We start from the raw sequence: 19,554 nt of genomic DNA on the forward strand, positions 1-19,554 counted from the left end.
GGGGGGGAAGAAGGTGAGCTCTTTAAGGGCTAAAGGCCACGGAACACCTTGAGGGAGCCCCGTGGAAGAAAGGGACACGAGGATAGACCGAGGGGGTTAGATGGAGGGGCTGAATGGCCTGTAAACGCATTTTTTAAAAAAAACAGAACTGAACTGAAAGCAGAGTGAAAACTCCAGGCGGTTAGATTAGAGCTGCCTTACACTGTAAATCCACAGGTGTCAACCCTTGGGCGGGAGGGGTTTCAGGGTGGGACAAATAAACAAAAACCGTGTGAGGTGTAGGCTGGGAGAAAGATGGTGAAAACCTGTAGCAATTATTAAAAACTGAGCAGGAAAGGAGAGAGAATTGGAGCAGGGCTGAGTATGAGCTTGGGCGAGGGTGTCCGTTTCCTCCCTTCACTGCTGTAAACCATCTCAGAACAAATCGATAATCACAGGTGAGGTGCCGGAAGACTGGAGGTTGGCAAATGTGGTGCCACTGTTTAAGAAGGGTGGTAAGGACAAGCCAGGGAACTATAGACCAGTGAGCCTGACCTTGGTGGTGGGCATCCTGAGGGACAGGATGTACATGTGTTTGGAAAGGCAAGGACTGATTAGGGATAGTCAATGTGGTTTTGTGCGTGAGAAATCATGTCTCACAAACTTGATTGAGGTTTTTGAAGAAGTAACAGAGGATTGATGAGGGCAGAGCAGTAGATGTGATCTATATGGACTTCAGTAAGGCGTTCGACAAGGTCCCCCATGGGAGACTGATTAGCAAGGTTAGATCTCATGGAATACAGGGAGAACTAACCATTTGGATACAGAACTGGCTCAAAGGTAGGCCTGTGACCAGTGGAGTGCCACAAGGATCGGTGCTGGGTCCTCTACTTTTTGTCATTCACATAATTTGGATGCAAGCATAAGAGGTACAGTTAGTAAATTTACAGATGACACCAAAATTGGAGGTGTAGTGGACAGCGAAGAGGGTTACCTCAGATTACAACAGGATCTGGACCAGATGGGCCAATGGGCTGAGAAGTGGCAGATAGAGTTTAATTCAGATAAATGTGAATTGGGAAAGCAAATCTTAGCAGGATTTATACACTTAGTGGTAAGGTCCTGGGGAGTGTTGCTGAACAAAGAGACCTTGGAGTGCAGGTTCATAGCTCCTTGAAAGTGGAGCCACAGGTAGATGGGATAGTGAAGAAGGTGTTTGGAATGCTTTTCTTTATTGGTCAGAGTATTGAGTACAGGAGTTGGGAGGTCATGTTGCGGCTGTACTGGACATTGGTTTGGCCACTGTTGGAATATTGTGTGCAATTCTGGTCTCCTTCCTATCGGAAAGATGTTGTGAAACTTGAAAGGATTCAGAATAGAATTACAAGGATGTTGCCAGGGTTGGAGGGTTTGATCTACAGGGAGAGGCTGAACAGGCTGGGGCTGTTTTCCCTGGAGCGTCGGAGGCTGAGTGAGGGGTGACCTTATAGAGGTTTACAAAATTATGAGGGGCATGGATAGGATAAATAGACAAACTCTTTTCCCTGGGGTTGGGGAGTCCAGAACTAGACGGCATAGGGTTGGGGTGAGAGGGGAAAGATATAAAAGAGACAAAAGGGGCAACGTTTTCACACAGAGGATGGTACGTGTATGGAATGAGCTGCCAGAGGATGTGGTGGAAGCTGGTACAATTACAACATTTAAGAGGCATCTGGATGGGTATATGAATAGGAAGGGTTTGGAGGGATATGGGCCGGGTGCTGGCAGGTGGGACTAGATTGGGTTGGGATATCTGGGATAGTACGGACGGGTTGGGCCAAAGGGTCTGTTTCCGTGCTGTACATCTCTATGACTCTAACAAATACTTCAGGCAAGAAGGACATGTGGTTCAGGAGCATTGCAGCATTTTTGCAAGGTACCAACACAAGGTGTGGAGGTCATCCTCCATCAGTCAGTAACCTCACAAATCAACCTGGACAACATACACAAATCAACTAAACCCTGACTCTCAGGAAAAAACAACACATCACGAGGAGGGGAAAGTTTAATAAAAGGATGTGAGACTCAAGAGAGGTTCCCTTACAAGCATCATTGGGGGAGAAACAGATTGGCTACAGAGAGGGGGAAACAGTGGGGGTGGGGGGAGAAGAGAGAGAGCACAGAGTGCAAGACCTGAGGAGGGGAGAGAGAGAGCGCGCACGCAGAGTGCAGGAGCTGCGGGGGGGGGGGGGGGGGGGGGGGGGGAGAGAATGTGCAGGAGCAGCGAGGGGAGAGAGTGTGGAGGAGCTGCGAGGGGGGGGGGGGGGAGAAGAGAGAGAGAGCAGAGTGCAGGAGCTGCGGGGGGGGGGGGGGGGAGGAAGAGAATGTGCAGGAGCGGCGAGGGGAGAGAGTGTGTGGAGGAGCTGCGAGGGGGGGGAGAAGAGAGAGAGAGAGCAGAGTGCAGGAGCTGCGAGGGGGGCTGGTGGGGGAAGAGAGGGAGAAGGAGAGAGGGAGGGAGGGGGAGAGAGGGGGAAGAGGGAGAGTTGCCAACAGACATACCCTGAGACAGATAGCAGGACGTTGCTGGTCACTGAGTCCGAAACGCTCTGAATGAGTAAATGGGCGACTCTCACTGATCTGTTACTAACGAAGCTGCTCATTTCAGAGGGTTAATGGTGGAGAAAATACAGCCTATGCTGGGGCTGCTGTGACTTGGTGGTAGTGTCCCTACCTCTGGGCTGCAAGGTCTGTGTTCAGGGCCCACCTGTAGTGTCTCAGTAAAGCAGGGTGATATTAGACAAGCATAGGCCCTTCTGTGACTGGCAGCTGGGGGAGGAGGAGGGGGGGGGGGGGGGGGGAGGGAGGAGGAGGGGGGGGGGGTGGAGGGAGGAGGAGGGTGGGGGGGGGTGGTGGGATCTCGACACATCGATAGAGGGGCTAGCTGAATCTAGCACACATCTCCACCCCATTCCCCAACCAGTAACCAGCCAAGTGCAGAGCTGAGCTCGGGACTCACCGGCAGCAGTCACTCTCAGAGACAGGAGATACCAGTCGAAAATGCACAAGTTCAGCTCCACTAAATTCACTCCACCCTGTCCGTGCCTCAGTAAAGACAGCACAGAGGTCCCAAGCAGGTCCACCCCCACCCCCACCCCACCATGGGTCACGACTGGCTCCAGGTATGGAGAACATTTCTAACCCTAAGACATGTCAGTAAACCACCTATTACCATACCACGTTTGAGTAATTCATCTCCAGGCTAGAGATGGTGATATCACTGCTGGCTAACTTGCTGAACTCTCTCTGTATACGATACATGATGAGCGAGTACTCTCTGGGCTTTCGGATCAGCCACACTGAGGTGTGTGGGTTTCAGCTGCGGGTAGTGCAGGGTTGACCATCACAGCCCCACTCGTTCCCACAGACACAAGAACACACAGCACATCGCAAGGTCAGGGCTGGCTCCCAGCTCTGCATCTCTTCTCCCAATCAGCAATCTTCCGTTTGGTTTTGTGAACTCTCTCAGAGGACAGAGCAGAAACTTAACCCTGCATTTAAAACGGCTGTGACTAAGAGAGACAAGAGGGAGGGGCAAGGAACTGAAGAAGAATGGGGTGGGGGGGGGGGGGGGGGGTGGGGGGGAAGAGAGAGAGAGAGAGAGAGAGAGAGAGAGAGAGAGAGAGAGAGAGAGAGAGAGAGAAAGGGAGAAGGGAGAGAAAGAGGGAGAGAGGGGAGAGAGATAGGGAGAGAGGGGGAGAGAGAGATAGATAGATAGATAGATAGAGAGATAGATAGAGAGGGAGAGATAGAGACAGAGAGAGAGAGGGAGAGACAGAGAGAGAGAGAGAAAAAGAGAGAGATAGACAGACAGCTAGAGAGAGAGAGAGGGAGATAGAGAGAGAGAGAGAGAGAGAGAGAAAGAGAGAGAGAGAGGGAGAAAGTGATAGAGAGAGAGAGTGATAGAGAGAGAGAGTGATAGAGAGAGAGAGATAAAGAGAGAGAACCATCCGAGAGACAGACATCGAAAGAACAAAGGTTGAGAACTGAAAATAAACTCAGGAAATGCAGATGAGAGTTGCACAGTCAATGAGAAAAACTGCCTTTTACCATCACAACTCAGATCAGAATTTAATTTCCACGTTTCCTGGTTAATCCATGTTTTGAAAAGGATGAAGTGCAGCACTGATCAGTCCACAAGTTTTCTTTTAAATATAGAGAGATATATTTTTCTTTTAAAAAGTGATGCTTACCTTTTACTGTGTGAAAATGCATCACCTGCACTTTGCACAGTGCACTGCTAACAAAAGACAGCAGATTCATTTATACATCAATTTCAAAAAAAAACAACCTTCCACCTCAAATCAGGACAGACCCCCCCCCCTCCGATGAGAGCGAGCAATGTGAACATTCCTGGTTTTTGGACCCAGTTCCAGACATTCCCACAGGCGGGAACTTCCTCACGCCCGAAACAAGGCAAAACCTTTTTTGTAAAACGAAATGTTGCTTGCAGTTTCTTTTCGTTCTTGCGACACTTGTATTTGATACAAGGGACATGAGCAGAGGGAGAGGCAGAGTGAGGGAGACAGAGAGATAGTGAGCAAGAGGAGGTAACCCACAGCGTCAGTGCAAGCTTCCTCCTGTTCTGAAGACAATTTGTAGCTCCTCCCTCGTGGAGGAGGAGCCCAGTCAGTGAACACCTTCCTCCAGGACCTCAGTCAGAGTCTGAGAGAACAATAATTTCTTCCGGGTCACACTGCGTGGCCACGTTTACCTGAAAAAGAGGAACAAGCACCAAAGAGGGTCAGTCAACTTGCTGCACACAGTTAACCCTTCACTCCCCAGCACTGGGTGAGCAGGCTCAAAGCGTTATCCAGCCTCCGTGAGGTGGAAGGTACTGACAATGGAGGGACGACCACAGAGTGCTCAGATTGGGGACACGAACGGGGCTGATGGATGGGATAGTGCTGACCCTCAGAGAGCTCCCCACCCACCACCACAACCCGGGATTTACAAACACAAACACATGGTCTAATGGAGTGGGGGTCTCACCGAGATGAAAAGGACCACCACCTGGAGCAGCCTGAAGGAACTAGGGTTTGCCAGCACTCACCCACCCCTCCAGCTTTGGAGAGAGTGCTGGGGGAACTTCCAATTAAACAGCTCCGACTCCCACAGCTGGGTACTGAAGCATCTTCAGGCCACGTGCTCTACACGGCTCACACTTCAGGAGGGGTCAATAGGTAAGGAATTTCAGACACACGGAGAGATCAGAGGGGTTGGGATTGCTCTCTGTGGAGAGAGAAGGCAGCTGAGGAGGATGAGGAGGACGCAGCATTCAAAACTGCGAGGGGGCAGCTGGACAGAGCAGATCGGGTATTTTAATTCACTGTTCCACCACGGTGCTGGCCAATGATTGCTCCGAGTTTCACCAGCCAGACCAAACCTAGAGGAACAATGACAGGAGTCAGGCTGAGCCTCAGCACCCCGGGAATCCTCCTGCCTCCCCTGTTAAAGGTGAATGAACAAATGAATGAATGAATGAATGAATGAAGGTAGCAGTGTGCTTTTACCCGCGTGTGTCTCACAGGGCTGGGCTGTGAGCTGGTGACCACACTGACCAGGGGGGAATCTGCACGGGTTGAATCAACAGCAGGCAGCAGAGATTTGACAGGCACGGCAGACTCGGCACAGTCCATCAGTGACTCCTCCAGCCCTTCATCAGACTCCATCAACTCGATAACATCCACGCTTCTGGTTTCCAGTGAGAGGAACAAACAGAGAAAGTGAAAAAAAACCATACACAGGATTTCTCTCTTTAAATAATTCCAATTGATTCCAATAATTGAATGGACCGCAGATAGAAGACAGAGGGTGGTGGTGGAGGGTTGTTTTTCAGACTGGAGGCCTGTGACCAGTGGAGTGCCACAAGGATCAGTGCTGGGCCCTCTACTTTTTGTCATTTACATAAATGATTTGGATGCGAGCAGAAGAGGTACAGTTAGTAAGTTTATAGATGACACCAAAATTGGAGGTGTAGTGGACAGCGAAGAGGGTTACCTCAGATTACAACAGGATCTGGACCAGATGGGCCAATGGGCTGAGAAGTGGCAGATAGAGTTTAATTCAGATAAATGCGAGGTGCTGCATTTTAGGAAAGCAAATCTTAGCAGGACTTACTCACTTAATGGTAAGGTCCTAGGGAGTGTTGCTGAACAAAGAGACCTTGGAGTGCAGGTTCACAGCTCCTTGAAAGTGGAGTCGCAGGTAGATAGGATAGTGAAGGAGGTGTTTGGTATGCTTTCCTTTATTGGTCAGAGTATTGAGTACAGGAGTTGGGAGGTCATGTTGTGGCTGTACAGGACATTGGTTAGGCCACTGTTGGAATATTGTATGCAATTCTGGTCTCCTTCCTATCGGAAAGCTGTTGTGAAACCTGAAAGGGTTCAGAAAAGATTGACAAGGATGTTGCCAGGGTTGGAGGATCTGAGCTACAGGGAGAGGCTGAACAGGCTGGGGCTGTTTTCCCTGGAGCGTCGGAGGCTGAGGGGTGACCTTAGAGAATTGTAAAATTATGAGGGTCATGGATAGGGTAAATAAGCAAAGTCTCTTCCCTGGGGTCAGGGAGTCCTGAACAGGACATAGGCTTAGGCTGAGAGGGGAAGATTTAAAAGGGACCTAAGGGGCAATGTTTTCACACAGAGGGTGGTGCGTGTTCCCATCCAGATGCCACATGAATAGGAAGAGTTTAGAGGGATATGGGCGAAGAGCTGGCAAATGGGACTAGATTAATTTAGGATATGATTGTTTGGAGGAGTTCGACCAAAGGGTCTGTTTCCATGCTGTCCAGCTGTAGGACCCATTTTACCGACGAGTCCCCGGCCCCAGGATTCCAGTCCTGTACTATCTTCACATTCCTCAGCTGTGATTCCCCAGTCCCTCCACGGCCCTGATACAGCCTCCGAAGAGATCTGCCGGTTCCAACCCAAAGATCTCACCTGAAAGAAGTTACCATCTCCCAACGTGCAAGGGACACTGTGTGACACAGCCCTCAGAGTCAGTGGTTCATAGTGAAGGGGGGAAAGATTCACTGGAGGCTGAGTGAGGACAATCTTACTATTGTTGGGAGTCCAGCAAGGGTTTATCAGAGTGTTTCCCAGCACGGCAGGACCGACAATGTGAGGGAAGACTGGATTGACAGGGCTGGTCTGTGCTGGAACTTACAAGGACAAGGGGGGGAAGAGAGAAAAGAGTCTCACAGAAACATATAAAATCCTGATGGGACTGGACAGGCTAGATATGGGAAGAATGTTCCCAATGTTGGGAAAGTCCAGAACAAGGGGTCACAGAGGTAGGCAGGACAGAGATGAGGAAGAATTTCTTCCCTCAGGGAGTTGTGAACCTGTGGAATTCTCTCCCACAGGAAACCTACAGGGGCCAGTTCATTAGATAGAGGGAGCTGGAGGTGGGCTTTGCAGTTAAAGGAATCGGGGGGGCCATGGGGGGAGGGCAGGAATGGGATACCGAGAGATATTGAACAGTGAGGCAGGCTCGAAGGGCCAAATGGCCTAGTCCCGCATCAGTTTCTGGGTTTCTATAAACAGTCAGCAGAAAGATCGTGGGCTATGACACTGACAACTGCCACAGTACTGAAACACTGTCAAACTCAGGCATAGGACGAACACTGGAATCCCACTCCAGGACAGATACAGTCCTATGGAAAGTTACCCATTTACTAGCACCGCCATTTCCATCCTTTTGAGTGAGTGAAAGTAGCCTTACTGCATCAGTGAAAGATGCTGGAATTGGGAACAACTCAAGCTGCTTGATGGCAGTCACAAGATCCACACTACTCAGTGGTCAATGACCCCGTTTAGGTACAAGATCAATCCTGGATTCAATTGCAAATGACAGAAACATGAACAGAAATTGCCAGAGAATCTCAGCAGGTCTGGCAGCATCTGTGGAGAGAGCGCAGTTTCAGGTCCAATGAACAAAAACTGAAAGAAGTCTGGAAATCAGAAACAAAAACGGATTTTGTCCCACTGCTCTCTCTCCACAGACGCTGCCAGACCTGGTGAGCTTTTCCAGCAGTTTCTGGTTTTGGTTTCAGGTCCAGTGAGCCTTTTTAAGGAGGTGGGAGAAACTCTTGTAAGACAAGCTCTCTGTTGAAAACCCCCTGGAGGACCACAAGTGCAGACTCCCTACATCATAATACTTCACTACTACAACCAGAGAGTTCGAAATCAGCTCTCCCTCTGGATTGGGAGAATTCAGCCAGTAATACCTGTCCCAGGCAGGAATCCCAGTGCAAACTGGGAATAATTCACCATTCCAACTTTGTGTTCTTTGCCAGAGTATGTTTAAGACACCACAGATTTTTACCCTAGACACGGTATTTTCTAAGACAGATATTATACAGATTAAACCTGTCGCTGATAATTTTGATATCTTTGCCAATGTCCGCGATTGGCTGGTACTTTCTGGTCTGGTTCATTTGTTCCTGATACTGAGTGATACACAGTCACAATGATAAATGACAAGACCAACTCCCCTGTTACACTCAGCTTCGTAACAGCCAGTGAGACAGAGAAAGGAAACTGTCCAGCCCTCATATTATTCACAATAAAAGATGAAATGGTTTAGATCAGTGTCTGCTTGGAGCCAGGAGTGAACACAGAGCAGGCAGCAGGGAAGACAACGCAAAGAGAGAGAAAGCTGCTTTCCCACTGGAATTGTAATGGGAGTCCCGTTCTCAAACTGGGATTGTGGCCCAATCAGTAAATCCCACCCTCCCCCACCCCGATGGGACAACTGGGTTTTTTCCATCTAATGGAGCATTAAAACAGGTACAACCACAACCCAACAGTAAAGCTGCCGTTTAAAACCGATACATTGAAACATGAGTTAGTGCGCTCGGCTGACTGAGGGAGACAGGAAACCTCTGTCAGACAGTGGAAGCTGCTCCCCCAAGGCCTGGAATCAGTTCAGACCACCCCAGCAACCAGGCCCTTCTAATGACAGCTCCACTGTCCCAACTCCCCAGGAAACAGCAGCTGAACAAGACCAGAAATCCTGCCTCCTTACCTTTCGAGTTCAGGGGTTAACAGGAATGGATCCAGCTCTTCGGTGGGAGACCATCAGACATGCTGCTCCCTTGGTAACTAACAAAATCCCATTGGGACAACAAAAACAGGGTTTCTTTCCCAATCTTGCACAGATTTTGTTAGAGGGGAGACTGTGAAAGTCTTTCCTAGGATGACGTCGTCAGTTTGTCAGAGGAGGGGTGATAGATTTAAGACTGATGTCAGAGGCAGGTTCTTTACTCAGAGTGGTACGGTCATGGAATGCCCTGCCTCCTAATGTAGTTAACTCAGCCTCATGAGGGAGATTTAAACAATCCTTGGAGGAGCACATGGATGATGATGGGATAGTGTAGGGGAATGGGTTTAGATTAGTTCACAGGTTGACACAACATCAAGGGCTGTGTCGTTCTCTGATGGTTCGAATTCCCCTTTCTTGAGCCACAACACACCTTGTAGATGGTACACAGTGCTGTCAGGGTGCACCAACACTGAAGGTGGTGTACATCCTGTCAAGCTTCATCCTGGATGGTGTCACATTTGAAGTCCTGTTGGGGATGCAGTCATCCCAGTCAGTGAAGTGTTCCTCCACACTGCACAGCGTGTAGATTGTGGCCAGCTAATAGTGAGCTCACAGGGAAACTAGTTTCCAAAGAATCCCCAGTCTCTTGTAATCACAGTGCACCTCGTTCAGTCTCTGGTTAATGGTAACCCTTGGGAGGTTGACACTGAAGTATTCAGTGATGGTTAGAGACAGTAATCGTCTGGTACATGAAAGCCATTTGCCAATTATCAGCCATAGCTTCCACATCCTTCCTATAATGTGGTGACCAGGCCCATACACAATTCTCCAAATGCAGCCGCACCAGAGTTTTGTACAGCTGCAGCATGATCTCGTGGCTCGGAAACTCACTTCCCCCACCAATAAATGCCAAGACACCATATGCCTTCTTAACAATCCTGTCAACCTGGGTGGTAACTTTCAGGGATTTATGCACCTGGACACCGAGATGTCTCTGGTCATCTACACTGCCGAGAATTTTACCATTAGCCCAGTTCTCTGCATTCCTGTAACTTATTCCAATGTGAACTACCTCACACTTTTCCACATTAAACTTCATTTGCCACTTCTCAGCCCAACTCTGCATCTTAACTATGTCCCTCTGTAACCCATAACATCCCTCAGAACTATCCACAATTCTGCCTACCTTAGTGTCGTCTACAAATTTACTAACCCATCCTTCCACACCCACCTCCAGATCATTTATAAAAATGACTAAGAGCAGTGGTCCCCAAACAGATCCTTGTGGTACACCACTGGTAACCAAGCTCCAGGATGAACATTTCCCATCAACCACCACCCTGCCTTCTTTCTGATCCAAACCGCTGAATTGTCTTCAATCCCGAAACTCTTATTTTGTGCAACAGCCTACCGTAGGGAACCTTATCAAATGCCTGACTGAAGTTCCTATACACATCAACCGTTTTACCCTCACCCACCTGTTTGGTCACCTTCTCAAGAACTCTAAAGTTTGAGAGTCACGACCTACCCTTCACAAAACCATGTTGACTATCCCTAATCAAACTATTCCTTTCCAGATGATTAGAAATCCCAGCTCTTATAACCTTTTCCAACACCTTACCCATATCCAAAGTAAGGTTTACTGTTGGATGGTACACGGAGTGTTACTATGGAGGGAATTCCAGGAATTTTATCCCAAACTCAGTGAGGGAATGGTGATATACTGCTGAATGATTGGAGGGGTATGTGCTTGGTGTTCCTTGATCTTCTCGATGGTAGGAGTTCTGGGTTTGAACGATGAGAGTGCAGCCTCTTGTAGGCAGTGCACACTGCTGTCAGGGAAAGGGAGGGAGAGTGTTCAACCAAGCAGCCTGTGTCCTGGATGGTGGCAAGCTTGGGAATTGGGCAGAGTATTCCATCACCCCCCCATACCCTGCACCTTTTCGATGGGGTGGACAGGCCACATGTGGGAGATAAGAGGGGAGTGACACTGTACTCATTTATATGTCTGGTCCAGATGGGTTTGTGCTCAATGGTAACTCCCAAACTGTTGATCAGGGAGGACTGTGATGGTCATGCCATTGAGGGGGGCAGGCAGATTCGCTCTTGGTGGAGGTGGTGATTATGACCTTCGAGGTTCTCAGTATTATTTCAGCTCCTAACCACGTACAACTAGAACATCGTTTACAGTCCTACCAATGTTGCTGACATCAATGTGGATGAGAGCCTCCCTGTCCAGCTTGGAGAGGCCCTGAAGCTTTCTGCTTGGCAGTATTTACTCCTTCTGTGTCCAGTCCCTGACCATGACTACCTTCCGACTGCGTTCTCTTGCCTGAACAGCTCCATGTATCAGGGACCAGGGTTAGTTTGCTCACCCTCCCTGCAGTGTACACAGCTGGTAGTCCTTGCAGTTGTCCAAAAGCCAAGGTCCTGAGAGAGCTGGGGAACCCCCCAAACTATCCTCAACTGCAATTACAACTCCCCATCCTTTAGCAGGAACTAAGACTGGAGTGATCAAATTTCAAAGGCGTGAGCCCCTCGTGCCAGTGCCCTGCTCTTGAGGTGTGTGTTAGCAACTCTGAACGGGCTAATTTAAAGCAGGTTTGAAAGGTGGTATGGTCTGGTCCCTGGAACACAGCAGAACGTCTGCAAATTGGGACCAAGCCGTGAATGTTTCAGAGAAGGGTGCTCACCGTGCATCAACCTGGGGCCCAGCAACACGAACAACACTGTGTATACCCACCATTAGGGCAGAGTTTCATCTCAACAAGGACTGTACAACCGTCATCCTTACTGGAACGGTCACACAGAGACTTATCTGCAGCAGACAGTCCCCTGAGAAGCTGCTTGACTGGGTCTGGGACAGCTCCATCCACCAACCTGAGCATGGGCTGTGCTGCTGAGCTACTCTGACCAATGGACATTGAAGCCCTCCTCCCCGGCCCCTGATGACAGCTTCCTCCATGTTAACGTGGAGAGGTAACGATGCATTAGCAGTGGATTTGTTTGTGGATGGAACACAGGTACCGAATCAGAAGAGACACTACACTCTCTCTCAGGTTTAACGCGATGCCATGAGACTTTGTAGTGACTTTGAGGGACCAAGCAGGTTAGACCAAGGCGAGCCAGTGAATGTTACCGAAGGTGTTTAGATTAGATTACTTACGTGTGGAAACAGGCCCTTCGGCCCAACAAGTCCACACCGACCCACCGAAGCGCAACCCACCCACACTCACTCCCCTACATTTACCCCTTCACCTAACACTATGGGCAATTTAGCATGGCCAATTCACCTGACCTGCACATGTTTGGTCTGTGGGAGGAAACCGGAGCACCCGGAGGAAACCCACCCAGACACAGGGAAAATGTGCAAACTCCACACAGTCAGTCGCCTGAGGTGGGAATTGAACCCGGGTCTCTGGTGCTGTGAAGCAGCAGTGCTAACCACTGTACCACCCACTTCAATTTTTGACAGCTTCACACATTTAGTTGACTTGCCATACCGAAGTCTGAATCCTTTTGGGAGACAGGAAGATTAAAGAGAGAGTGAGATAAAAGTAGAGAGAAAGGGAGAAATGCAATTGAAAGGAACCTCCATTATCCGAAATACAAGGGCGGGGAGTATTTTGTTCTGTTACTTGAATGCCAGATAACATACTAAGTCAAGCACCAGGACCTTGTGATCTTGTTCAGATAACCTGAAGTTCGGTTAATTAAAAGCTTACACACTACCAACGTCAGCTTGACTGGTCTGTAGCCACTTGGTTTCTCCCTTTTGAAATAAAGGAATTACATTGGAAACCCTCTAAATCCTTGCTCACAACTGCCATAATCGAAGAATGCTAGAAAGAAAATTAAAGAGCTTGACAATGACTGTCATGAAATCATCCTGAGACTAAACTTTCACCAACCTACATAGCTACATTGGACTAGATTCTTGTATTGTTTAAATAATAACAAATTACGGTGTATTTAAGCAGACGACCAGCAATGTACAAAAGAATGAATTTTCTTTCCACTCATTTCTCCAAATATGACTGATTCCTTCTCATGAGGCTCCAAGACCCTTCTATAAGTAGGGGGAACAAAGGCCATGTATACAAAGACCATCAAAAACATTTATTTTGATACCAATAACTTCCTGTCTCATTGCAGTGGCTTTCCCATGCAGACAGGGTTTCGTTCCCATTTAGTCAACCTCACATGAACTAAAATGCAAACTTTAGTGAATATAATATGCAACTATATGCTGCTCCAACACGTTCTGTCACATGAACACCACCTCAAATACTTTAAAGGTCACATCGAAGCAGAGATCTTATCAATGATAATCCAGTGGAATGGTGGCACACATTAATCAATACTTACAACTGGGAAACGTGGCAAAACAGAAACCAATCTGGCACTACTGATAAAGTGTGACTTCAAAAATGATCATCGATGTATTCAATCAGTAATTAAAGACAAGAAAAGGTGGGGTCAGTAAGACAGATGTCAGAAAGGCCCCAGCTTTTGTCCTTGGTCGATGTTAAATTGGTTATACTGATGGGGTAGATAGAAAGTATGACAATGGACCTCAACTTTCTAATGCCAAAAACATGGGACCTTGATGGAAATGGGGATGAATGTGGCACAGGGTCAGATCATAGGTCGTACAACACTTCTGTTCTATATGTGACATAAGAGACCTAACAATCGATAGAGATACAAGGTGGATACCACCACCAGTTATGGAACTGTTTTCAAGGACAAGACTGAAGGAAATAGAAACAAAAATCATTGATGAGAACATTAACACTTGGATTTGGTAGACGGTGTGTCTAGGAGTTTAAACTTACTAACTTTTTAAGTGTCAATCATACACACTGTAGGTGGAATGTTATTGGACCTGAGGGATGAGATATGAATCAGAACAAGCAGCAGTGGGGTGGAGTGCCTGATACCTTATTGCCACCAAGGGAGTCCGTCAGTGATGAGAACATGACTTCCCCTTCCAGAGGCCAACTCTGTCCACATTTGACCAATTCGAGGCCCCATTCCTTAGCCCTTTGGCAGTTTTTTTTTGGTGGGGGAGGGGTTTCTCCTGCAGGCTACAAAAGGATTCTGTGGCAACTGACTCTGTCCTTCCAAGTCCCACCTCCCCCTCACCAGTGCTCATTTGACTGACGCCAGAAATGCCCAAAGCTTCATATATTGTTCCTGTATACAGTATTTATCACTCTATTGTTCAGTTACTTGCAGTCCCACCAATCCAGCTGGGACTGAAGAGCTGCTGGCCTTTTGATTAACTTGCAACTCTTAGAAGCAGGATCTTGCTCTTGAAAGGGACAGGATAATAACAGGATTGCCTCCAAGATGGGCCTGAAGGTCAAGTGGGGCTTGCCAATATGGTTGAGAGGGGGTTGGCCCAGCATTCCAGTCCAACGTTAGGGCCACCTCCACCTGAAAAAATCCAGGTGGTGATAAGTCATTAGGGCAAGAATTGTTCATAAGGAAACGGATATAAAAAAACATGCAACTTAATACCGGCAAATAAATCTGCTGTAATTTCCTGTCTTGATTAAATGCTCTAATTCTAATGCAATCTAATTCCTGATAATATTGAAACCTGTAAGTAAATTATTATGCTGTCATTGGTAAAATTAAATTTTCAAAACTTAGGTGTATTTGAAGAAAAATTACAACTACTTCCAAAGCTTTTCTGATTTGGTTCATTGAAACAGAAATTAATGCATGCAAAATCACTAAAGAAGAACAATTTCTTTGACAGGGTGATTGATATATTACCTCTTTCGCTTATGCTTGTTTGTTGGAATTCTGTCAATAATGAAAAACACAACGGTTACTTTCACGGAATATTGTTCTCAATTAGTGTTAACGATCCAAAACAAAAAACTGAGAGATAAGTTTTGTATTGTACTTCATGTCTGAATTGTTTTATCACCAGGTTGTGAAGCTGACTGATAATTAAACATTATACTAGGAAACCCTCATAATAATGGAAATCCAGCTGGATAAAGGAGCAGCACTGCAGGTTACTGAGTAAGACAAGGACATGGAGAGAACCTTAGCTGTCTGGCAGAAAGCAGAGAGGGGTGTGCGAAAGGTTACTGCTCAGGACAGCAGCCAGTGACAAGTCCCACAAGGGTCAGTGTTGGGACCATAACTTTTCACTTGATACATTAATAATCTGGATAAGGGAACGAAGGGCATTTTGGTGAAATTTGCAGATGACGCAAAGGGAGGTGGAAGGACAGGCAGCATTGAGGCAGCAGGAGGATTGAGTCAGGTCAGGAGAGTGGGCAGGGAAGTGGCAGATAGAGTACACCGTGGGAAAGCGCAAAGTCATGTGCTTTGGTTGGAGGAAGAGGGGCACAGACTATTTTCTAAATGGGGAGAAACTTCAGAAATCAGGGGCATAAAGGGACTTGGGAGTCTGAGTCCAGGATTCTCTGGTAAAGGGAGTCAGTAATTAGGAAAGCAAATCCAATATTAGCATTTATTTCAAGAGGAAGAGAATATACAAGCTTTATAAAACCCTGGCCATACCCCATTTGGAGTAGTGAGAGCAATTGTGGGTCCCATATCTCAGGAAGGATGGATCAGCCCTGGAGTGGGTCCAGAGCAGGTTCACAGCAATGAAAGGTTTAACAGGAGGAACGTTTGAGGAGTCTCAAACTAGACGGGCATAGGTTTATGGTGAGAGGGGAAAGATATAACAGAGACCTAAGGGGCAACCTTGTCACACAGAGTGGTACGTGTATGGAATGAGCTGCCAGAGGATGTGGTGGAATCTGGGACAATTACAACACTTAAGAGGCATTTGGATGGGTATATGAATAGGAAGGGTTTGGAGGGATATGGGCTGGGTGCTGGCAGGTGGGACCAGATTGGGTTGGGATATCTGGGTCGGCATGGACAGGTTGGACCGAAGGGTCTGTTTCCGTGCTGTACATCTCTATGACTCTGGGTCTATTCAAGAGTTTAGAAGGATGAGGGGGAACCTGATTGAAAAGGTACAGAATACTGAATGGCCTGGATAGAGTGGATGTTGGGAAGAGAGACTGGGACCAGAGGGCACAGCCTGAGAGTAAAGGGAAGGCCTTTTAGAACAGAGAGAGAAGGAGAAACATCTTCAGCCAGAGAGTGGGGAACCGATGGGATTCATTCCCACAGAGAGCTGTGGGGGGGGCCAGGGCAGTGAGGATCACTAAAGCAGGGATACTTAGTTCTAGATTGGCAAGGGGATCAGGGGGGTATGGGGAGAAAGTGGGGAAAAGGGGTTAAAAGAAAAACCTCTCAGCCATGACTGAATGGCACAGCAGCCTAGATGGCTGCTCCTATGATCTGATGGACTAGATCCAGTGCTGCCTCCTTGTTCCTGACCAGGTACCACTGTGCTGCCCCCTTGGTTATGACTGACAGTAGGATCGTATCGGACTGTGTGGAGGGTAATTTTGACACGAGCTCAGAGATGCTGATATGGATTGACAGGGTTGAGTCTGCCATTGCTATGTCTGGTGTAGCCCACCCTACTCAGCCTGATTCACTCTCTTTCAGCAACAGTAGCAGTGGGAGGAACGACAGCAAGAACCAGGGGCCTGCGAGGAAGAGGAGATTAGATTGCCTCCAGTGTCAAAACAGGCCATTCGGCCCAACCAGTCCACACCGACCCTCCCAAGAGTAACCCACCCAGACCCACTTCCCTCTGACTAACGCATCTAGCACTATTGGCTATTCAGCATGACCAATCCACCAGACCTGCACATCATTGGACTGTGGGAGGAAACCAGAGCACCCAGAGGAAACACACTCAGACATGGCGAGAATGTGCAAACTCCACGCCAGGAGCATCCAGAATAAGGTGGGTGAACTTGCAGTGTAGGTTGGTACCTGGGACTTTGATGCTTTGGCCATTTCGGAGACATGGATAGAGCAGGGACAGGAATGGTGGCCGCAGGTGCTGGGATTTAGATGTTTCAGTAAGAATAGAGAAGATGGTAAAAAGGGGGTTGGCATTGTTAGTCAAGGACAGTATTACTGTGGCAGAAAGATCATTTGAGGTAGTATGTGTTGAGGTTAGAAACAGGAAAGGCAAGGTCACCCTGTTGGGAGTTTTCTATAGACCTCCGAATAGTTCCAGAGATGTAGAGGAAAAGATAGCAAAATGATTCTCAATATGAGAGTGTGAGACAGGATAGTTGTTATGGGGACTTTATCTTTCCAAATATTGACTGGAAATACTATAGTTTGAGTACTTTAGATAGGTCAGTTTTTGTCCAATGTCTGCAGAGTGGTTTCGTGTCACAGTATGTAGACAGGCCAACAAGGGATGAGGCCACATTGGATTGGTACTGGGTAATGAACCCGGCCAGGTGTTAGATTTGGAGGTAGGCGAGCACTTTGGCGATCGTGACCATACTTTAGCAATGGAAAAGGATAGGTATATACCACAAGGCAAGAGTTATAGCTGGGGGAAAGGTAATGATGATGCAATTAGGCAAGATTTAGGATGCATAGGATGGGGAAGGAAACTGCAGGGGATGGGCACAATTGCAATGTAGAGCTTGTTCAAGGAACCAGCTACTGTGTGTCCTTGATAAGTATGTACCTGTCAGGCAGGGAGGAAGTGGCTGAGTGAGGGAGCCATGGTTAACTAAAGAAGTTGAATCTCTTGTCAAGAGGAAGAAGGAGGCATATGTTAGGATGAGACACGAAGGCTCAGTTAGGGCGGTGAGAATTACAAGTTAGCCAGGAAAGACCTAAAGAGGGAATTACGAAACAACAGGAGGGGACAGGAGAAGTCATTGGCAGGTAGGATCAAAGAAAACCCTAAAGCTTTGTATAGGTATATCAGGAATAAAAGAATGACAAGAGTAAGATTAGGGTCAATCAAGGATAGTAATGGGAAGGTGTGCGTGGTGCCGAGGTGATAGGAGAGACTCTAAATGAATATTGTTTCATCAGTATTCACACTGGGAAAAAGGCAATGTTGTTGAGGAGAATACTGAGACACAGGCGACCAGACTAGGTGGGATTGAGGTTCACAAGGACAAGGTGTTAGCAATTCTGGAAAGTGTGAGAACAGATAAGTCCCCTGGGCCAGATGGAATTTATCCTAGGATTCTCTGGGAAGTTAGGGAGGAGATTGCCGAGCCTTTGGCTTTGATATTTATGTCATCATTGTCTATTGGAATAGTGCCAGAAGACTGAAGGATAGCAAATGTTGTTGCCCTGCTCAAGAAGGGGAGTAGAGACAACCCTGGTAATTATAGACCAGTGAGTCTTACTTCAGTTGGGGGTAAAGTGTTGGAAAGGTTTAACAGAGATGATTTATAATCATCTAGAGGGATAATTTGATTAGGGATAATCGACACTGTTTTGCAAAGGGTAGGTCGTGCCTCACAAACCTTATTGTGTTCTTTGAGATGGTGACCAAACAGGTGGATGAGGGTAAAGCGGTTGATGTGGTGTATATGGACTTCAGTAAAGCGTTCGATAAGGTTCCTCACGGTAGGTCATTGCACAAAATACAGAGACATGGGATTGAGGGGGATTTGGCGGTATGGATGAGAAATTGACTAGCTGAAAGAAGGCAGAGGGTGGTGGTTGACAGGAAATATTCATCCTGGAACTCAATTACCAGTGGTGTGCCACAAGGATCTGTTTTTGGGGCCACTGCTGTTTGTCATTTTTAAAAATGATCTGGATGAAGACGCAGAAGGATGAGTTAGTAAATGTACAGATGACACGAAGGTTGGTAGAGTTGTAGGTAGTGTGGAAGGATATTGCAGGTTACAGAGGGACATAGATAAGCTGCAGAGCTGGGCTGAGAGTGGCAAATGGAATTTAATGTAGGAAAGTGTAAGGTGATTTACTTAAAGGAGTAACAGGAATGCTGAGTACTGGGCTAATGTTAAGATTCTTGGTAGTGTAGATGAGCAGAGAGATCTCGGTGTCCAGGTACACAGATCCCTGAAAGCTGCCACCCAGGTTGATAGGATTGTTAAAAAGGCATACAGTGTGTTAGCTTTTATTGGTCAAAGGAATGAGTTTCGGAACCATGAGGTCATGTTGTAGGTGTACAAAACACTGGTGCTGCCACATTTGGAGTATTGTGTGCAGTTCTGGTCACCGCATTATAGGAAGGATATGGAAACTTTGGAAAGGGTTCAGAGGAGGTTTACCAGGATGTTGCCTGGTATGGAGGGAACGCTGAGGGACTGGAGGCTGTTTTCATTCGAGAGAAAGTTGAGAAAGGATTTAGAGATATATGATCAGAGGGTTAGTTATGGTGGATAGTGAGAGCCTTTTTCCTCAGATGGTGATGACTAGCATGAGGGGACAGCTTTAAATTGAGGGGTGATAAATAGAAGACAGGTGTCAGAGGGTAGTTTCTTTACACAGAGTAGTGAGAGTGTGGAACACCAACTTTAAGGACATTTCAATGGTCAGTGGATAAACATATGGATGAAAATGGAATAGCGCAGGTTA

General features: G+C 47.4%; 1 protein-coding gene across 2 annotated transcripts in view; it reads right to left on the minus strand.

The window, feature by feature from the left end:
• Nucleotides 1-4,059: 4,059 nt before the first annotated feature.
• daxx (death-domain associated protein) overlaps nucleotides 4,060-19,554 on the minus strand; it is a 42,611-nt gene continuing 27,116 nt past the window's right edge. Inside the window, exons 5-7 of one of the 2 annotated variants that reach the window (XM_072549940.1) lie at nucleotides 14,848-14,877; nucleotides 5,529-5,709; nucleotides 4,060-4,729 (exon numbers count right to left, since the gene is read on the minus strand). In XM_072549940.1, the coding sequence (XP_072406041.1) occupies nucleotides 4,670-4,729; nucleotides 5,529-5,709; nucleotides 14,848-14,877 (271 nt within the window). In that variant the 3' untranslated portion in view covers nucleotides 4,060-4,669. The remainder of the gene's footprint in view (nucleotides 4,730-5,528; nucleotides 5,710-14,847; nucleotides 14,878-19,554) is intronic. The other variant, XM_072549941.1, reaches the window with a different exon arrangement.

The sequence above is a fragment of the Chiloscyllium punctatum genome, chromosome 30 (genome assembly GCF_047496795.1).
Source record: "Chiloscyllium punctatum isolate Juve2018m chromosome 30, sChiPun1.3, whole genome shotgun sequence".
Taxonomy (NCBI): domain Eukaryota; kingdom Metazoa; phylum Chordata; class Chondrichthyes; order Orectolobiformes; family Hemiscylliidae; genus Chiloscyllium; species Chiloscyllium punctatum.